The 5397-nt window shown below is 46.8% G+C and overlaps 1 protein-coding gene across 1 annotated transcript; it reads left to right on the forward strand.

Moving 5' to 3' along the window:
- Positions 1-1270: 1270 nt before the first annotated feature.
- Positions 1271-2643, forward strand: LOC120019574 (probable G-protein coupled receptor 132). The gene has a single exon (XM_038962882.1). It carries the CDS (start codon positions 1271-1273, stop codon positions 2342-2344), a length of 1074 nt encoding a protein of 357 aa, XP_038818810.1. The 3' UTR covers positions 2345-2643.
- The last annotated feature ends 2754 nt before the right edge of the window (positions 2644-5397 follow it).

Genomic DNA, 5397 nt, shown 5'->3' on the forward strand with positions numbered 1-5397 from the left:
CCTCACAAATGCAGACCACGTGTAACCACGCCAGCCCAGTACCTTCACATCCAGCTTCTTTACCTGCGGGATTGTCTGAGACCAGCCACCTGGACAGCTGATGAAACTGAGGAGTGTTTCTGTCTCTAATAAAGCACTTTTGTGAGGAAAGACTCATTCTGATTGGCTGGGTCTGGCTCCCCACTGGGTGGGCCTGGCTCTCAAGTGTGTGGGCCTATTCCCTCCCAGGCCCAGCCATGCCAAGTCATGTGAAATCGATATAGGGCGTAATTTATTTATTTTTCATTGATTGATTTCCTTATATGAACTGTAACTCAGTAAAATCGTTGACATTTTTGTTCAGTATAGAAAAATGAGCAGTGTTACATTTATTTGAAAAACTATTTCCGAGAGGAGGGAGAGAAATACTCAAGGGCGGTGTTACAATTAGGTCTAGATTCAGCTTTATTTGGAAAGCAATTTCTGAAAGGACACCATTTCTCTCAGAAAGTATGAGGCAATCCCCAGAAAGAGAAGTATAGGGCTACAGTGGAAAAGTCCCTAATGTTAAAGTAAAGAACAAACCATGAGGAAGCCAGACACCTAAAGGGGCAGTCCAGTACCGTCTCCCTTTACAAACCTAGGGTTGTGTTCACACAACGGAAAACGAAAATGAGCACATGCTAACATGCTAACAACTCAACATGCTAAGTGCAATGTTTTCTGAATATTCCTTGACAACTCACATGCAAATTTTCATAAATCCGAGGGCTGACTTTAAACCATGTTGCCACTTTTGGACAGTCGCACATAATCATGCATGTGACCCACAATGCATATGACTCAGCTTCTATATCCTTTGAGCAACTTACTCATTGGTCCTTTAGTGGCCCCTAAGGGGAGGGTTATAAGGCCTTTCCTGTGAATACAGAGAGTAATTATGTGTATGTCTCTGTATGTGTATGTAAGTTAGGTAAAGTCTATCACATTAACAGAAGACAAAGACCAAAAAAAAAGCTTGGAAATAAACCATTAACTCCAATTGTGATCAATATTAAAATACTTTTATTAAGTTACCTTACAACCAAAGGCCATCTATAAGCATGATTTGTTCCGCAGATATCCAGCCAATATGAATGACCTGGAAAAGTCTCTGGAAAAAGGGTCTGCAAATAGAGTGATTTAGAGTTAATCCTGTGGTTTCCTAATTTGTATTTACATACATTTTGGCATACCGAAATGGGAAATGTGACTTCTTTTTTTCCCTCTCTCTCTTTACCCTTCAGACATCATGCATGACCCGAGTGTGACTCAGACCAGCGTGGCTGCCATCAACTGTAGCACTGATGCTCCCCCGTGCACCCCGAACTACGAAGAGGACCGCGTGCCCCTGGTGGTGCTTTACAGTGTGGTGCTGGTCATCGGGCTGCCTGCCAATATCGCTACTGTCTACCTGACCTTCCTCCAGGTGTGCCGCAAAAATGTCCTGGGCATCTACCTGTTGAGTCTGTCCGTGTGTGACCTCATGTACCTCTGCACCCTGCCCATGTGGGCCAACTACGTGAACGCGGGCCACCAATGGCGCTGGAGCTCAATGGCTTGCAAGGTGACGGGCTACTTCTTCTTCAACAACATGTACATCAGCATCTTCCTGCTGTGCTGCGTCTCCAGTGACAGATACGTGGCCGTGGTCTACGCCGTGGAGTCGCGCGGCCTTCGCCGACAGAGACTGGCGGTTGCAGTTACCGTGGCCATCGTCTTGGTGGTGTTCGTGGGCCACGTGCCGGTGTTTACCATGCCAGAGGGCGATGCGGCAGAGGGGCAGCGGCGCTGCTTCGAGCCAGGCAAGGGCACGTCCACCGTGACGGGTTTCAACTATGCCCGCTTCGTCATTGGCTTCCTGTTCCCCCTGGTTGTGCTGGTGGTTACTAACCGTGCCATCCTGGCCAACGTGCAGGCTAGCACAGGGCTACGGCAGTGCCAGAAGGAGCGGGTGCGCTACTTGGCGTTCGCCGTGGTGGTCCTCTTCCTGGTGTGCTTCGCGCCATACCATGTCATTCTGCTGCTGCGCGCAGTCACCTTCCACTTCACCGAGCTGCAGAAGTGCCATTTCCAGGAAAGCCTCTATACCCCTTACACTATCTCCCTGGGCCTGTCCACCTTCAACAGCGCCATCAACCCCATCCTCTATGTGCTTTCCAGCGACAACATCCGCAAGGAGCTGCGTCGCGGCCTTGCAGGCCTCCGGGGGCGGGCCACCCTGCGGCCGCGTTCCACCGACAGCAGCCAGCACAAGATGCACAACTCCAAGAACTCGTCAGAAGTGGCGGCCGCCACACAAGAGGCGGAAAAGCATGGTCGTTGATGGCAGAGGAAGGTTAGGGGTTTGATGTTCAGTATATATGCTCAAACTATGGGAGCCAGAGGGATATGCAGGTGTGACTACTGAAGGAACCCTGGACTGGTGACTTGCAGGTACTCTGGAATATTAAACAGACTCAGCATAGAGCCAGGTGGAACCCCAAACATAGCAAGAGCAATGGGGGACGATGTAATCCATCTATCCCAGAATCTGACTAAGGAAATTATATAATTGAAACGGTTCAAGCAGGGGCATTGTCTCCCTATAGATGGCATCATTCTAACAAGACTCGCAGTTGCCAGGAGCCGTCTGTCTAACGGCAAATGTTGCAAAGTTTGATAAGAGAATGACGGCATAAACAGCGCAAACCATCATTCTGTTATCAAACTTTGCACCTGCACTGTTCATCAAGTAAATGTGTTTTTGTAAAATTTTCTATGGAAATTGTTTGACGCACTCATTGTGCATAGAGTTGTATGGTTTGTTTAACTTTGCAGTCATTGGTTTTTGTTTGACATACATTTTAAAGTGAAAAATCTGAGTGTCAGTGTCACTCTGTTACCATGAAATTGCCCCTAACCAAACGTGGAGCTCATCTCAAAATTTTTTGACTTTGCTAATCTGCTTAACACTAGTTTCTAATTCTGAAGTTCACTCTGCTCTTTGTAGCTATGACGTACTGGCTATACGCATACAGTCATTGATACTACGGCAAACCATGCTTGATCAGCTGAGCAAACTTGCTCCAGCTAGCAGCCTTACCATTGCTTGTTTGAATGGCCATTACGGTAGCTAAACTCAGCAAAAAAATAAACGTCCTCTCACTGTCAACTGCGTTTATATTCAGCAAACTTAATATGTGTAAATATTTGTATGAACATAACAAGATTCAAAAACGGAGATATAAACTGAACAAGTTCCATAGACATGTGACTAACATAAATTGAATAATGTGTCCCTGAACAAAGGGGGGGTCAAAATCAAAAGTAACAGTCAGTATCTGAAGTGGCCACCAGCTGCATTAAGTACTGCAGTGCATCTCCTCCTCATGGACTGCACCAGATTTGCCAGACTGTGAGATGTTACACCACTCTTCCACCAAGGCACCTGCAAGTTCCTGTACATTTCTGAGAGGAATGGCCCTAGCCCTCGCCCTCCGATCCAACAGGTCCCAGACGTGCTCAATGGGATTTAGATCCGGGCTCTTCGCTGGCCATGGCAGAACACTGACATTCCTCTTGCAGGAAATCACCCACAGAACGAGCAGTATGGCTGGTGACATTGTCATGCTGGAGGGTCATGTCAGGATGAGCCTGCAGGAAGGGTACCACATGAGGGAGGAGGATGCCTTCCCTGTAACGCACAGCGTTGAGTTTGCCTGCAAAGACAACAAGCTCAGTCCAATGATGCTGTGACACACCGCCCCAGACCATGAAGGACCCTCCACCTCCAAATCGATCCCGCTCCAGAGTACAGGCCTCGGGTGTAACGTTCATTCCTTTGACGATAAACGCGAATCCTACCATCACCCCTGGTGAGACAAAACCGCGACTCGTCAGTGAAGAGCACTTTTTGCCAGTCCTGTCTGGTCCAGCGACGGTGGGTTTGTGCCCATAGGAGACGTTGTTGCCGGTGATGTCTGGTGTGGACCTGCCTTACAACAGGCCTACAAGCCCTCAGTCCAGCCTCTCTCAGCCTACTGCGGACAGTCTGAGCACTGATGGAGGGATTGTGCATTCCTGGTGTCACTCGGGCTGTTGTTGTTGCCATCCTGTACCTGTCTCGCAGGTGTGATGTTCGGATGTACCGATCCTGTGCAGGTGTTGTTACACGTGGTCTGCCACTGCGAGGACGATCAGCTATCTCCCTGTAGCGCTATCTTAGGCATCTCACAGTATGGACATTGCAATGTCTTGCCCTGGCCACATCTGCAGTCCTCATGCCTCCTTGCAGCATGCCTAAGGCACGTTCACGCAGATGAGCAAGGACCCGGGTCATCTTTCTTTTGGTTTTTTTCAGAGTCAGTAGAAAGCCCTCTTTAGTGTCCTAAGTTTTCATAACTGTGACTTAACTTAATTGCCTACCATCTGTAAGCTGTTAGTGTCTTAACGACCGTTCCACAGGTGCATGTTCATTAATTGTTTATGGTTCATTGAACAAGCACGGTGTTTAAACCCTTTACAATGAAGATCTGTGAAGTTATTTGGATTTTTACGAATTATCTTTGAAAGACACGGTCCTAAAAAGGTACGTTTCTTTTTTTTGCTGAATTTAGTTTGCCAGCTTGTTGATGAAGTTGTATGACACCAAAGTTAAGGGAATGTTCGAAGAAATCAGTATCTGACTCTGACAGCTGTCACTGTGCCTTGCTACTTCGTAACATTTGGCCAACACGATAGCATTGCAGCTAGAGCAATCAGCTGTGCTACAGAACTCGACGCACTAATCACGGCAGAACAGAAACTGAGCTCATTTGTGTTATTAGCTGGAATTTAACTACACTAGCTAGGTAGCTAGAGGGAGTATTCCGATTTGAGTGTGTGAACTGGCGTTGTTAGCATCCCTTAGTTTCATATGGATGGATCTGAGTTCAGCCAGCAAGTTGGTTCAGCCAGCAAGCAGACACTAGCTAGCTAGCAAATTTTCGTGCACATTACGATTTTCATAAACACACCTTAGCTAGATGTAGCATTAGGAAAAAAACGTCAATATTAGCTACAGATGTATTGTTTTTGGTAAGACTAACTCTGACTCTTTTGAGGATGAAAGGGGGTTCAGTGGACGATGTCACCTTGTTAACATTTTCTAATGTTAGGACAGCATATTGTAGCCTAACGTCTTTTTAGCTATCCCCGATTGTTTGCGAGTTATCACACAGGGCCTTGACTCCCAGAGCCTTTGTAGCATTGAATCAATTGAGTTGTATTTTGCGACTAGGCTACTGTTTCTGTGATAACATGTGCGTAATGATGTGCCCTATCTGTAATTTAGTGCATTGTTATTGGGTAAACATAATAAGCAGCCTCAATTGCCTATTTGCAGCCATAGGAGGTAAA

Source organism: Salvelinus namaycush, chromosome 24 (assembly GCF_016432855.1).
Source record: "Salvelinus namaycush isolate Seneca chromosome 24, SaNama_1.0, whole genome shotgun sequence".
In the NCBI taxonomy this organism is placed as follows: domain Eukaryota; kingdom Metazoa; phylum Chordata; class Actinopteri; order Salmoniformes; family Salmonidae; genus Salvelinus; species Salvelinus namaycush.

What these genes read in the sequence shown, in the direction of transcription:
- LOC120019574 (XM_038962882.1), top strand. Translation starts at nt 1,271, where the DNA reads ATGCATGACCCGAGTGTGACTCAGACCAGCGTGGCTGCCATCAACTGT.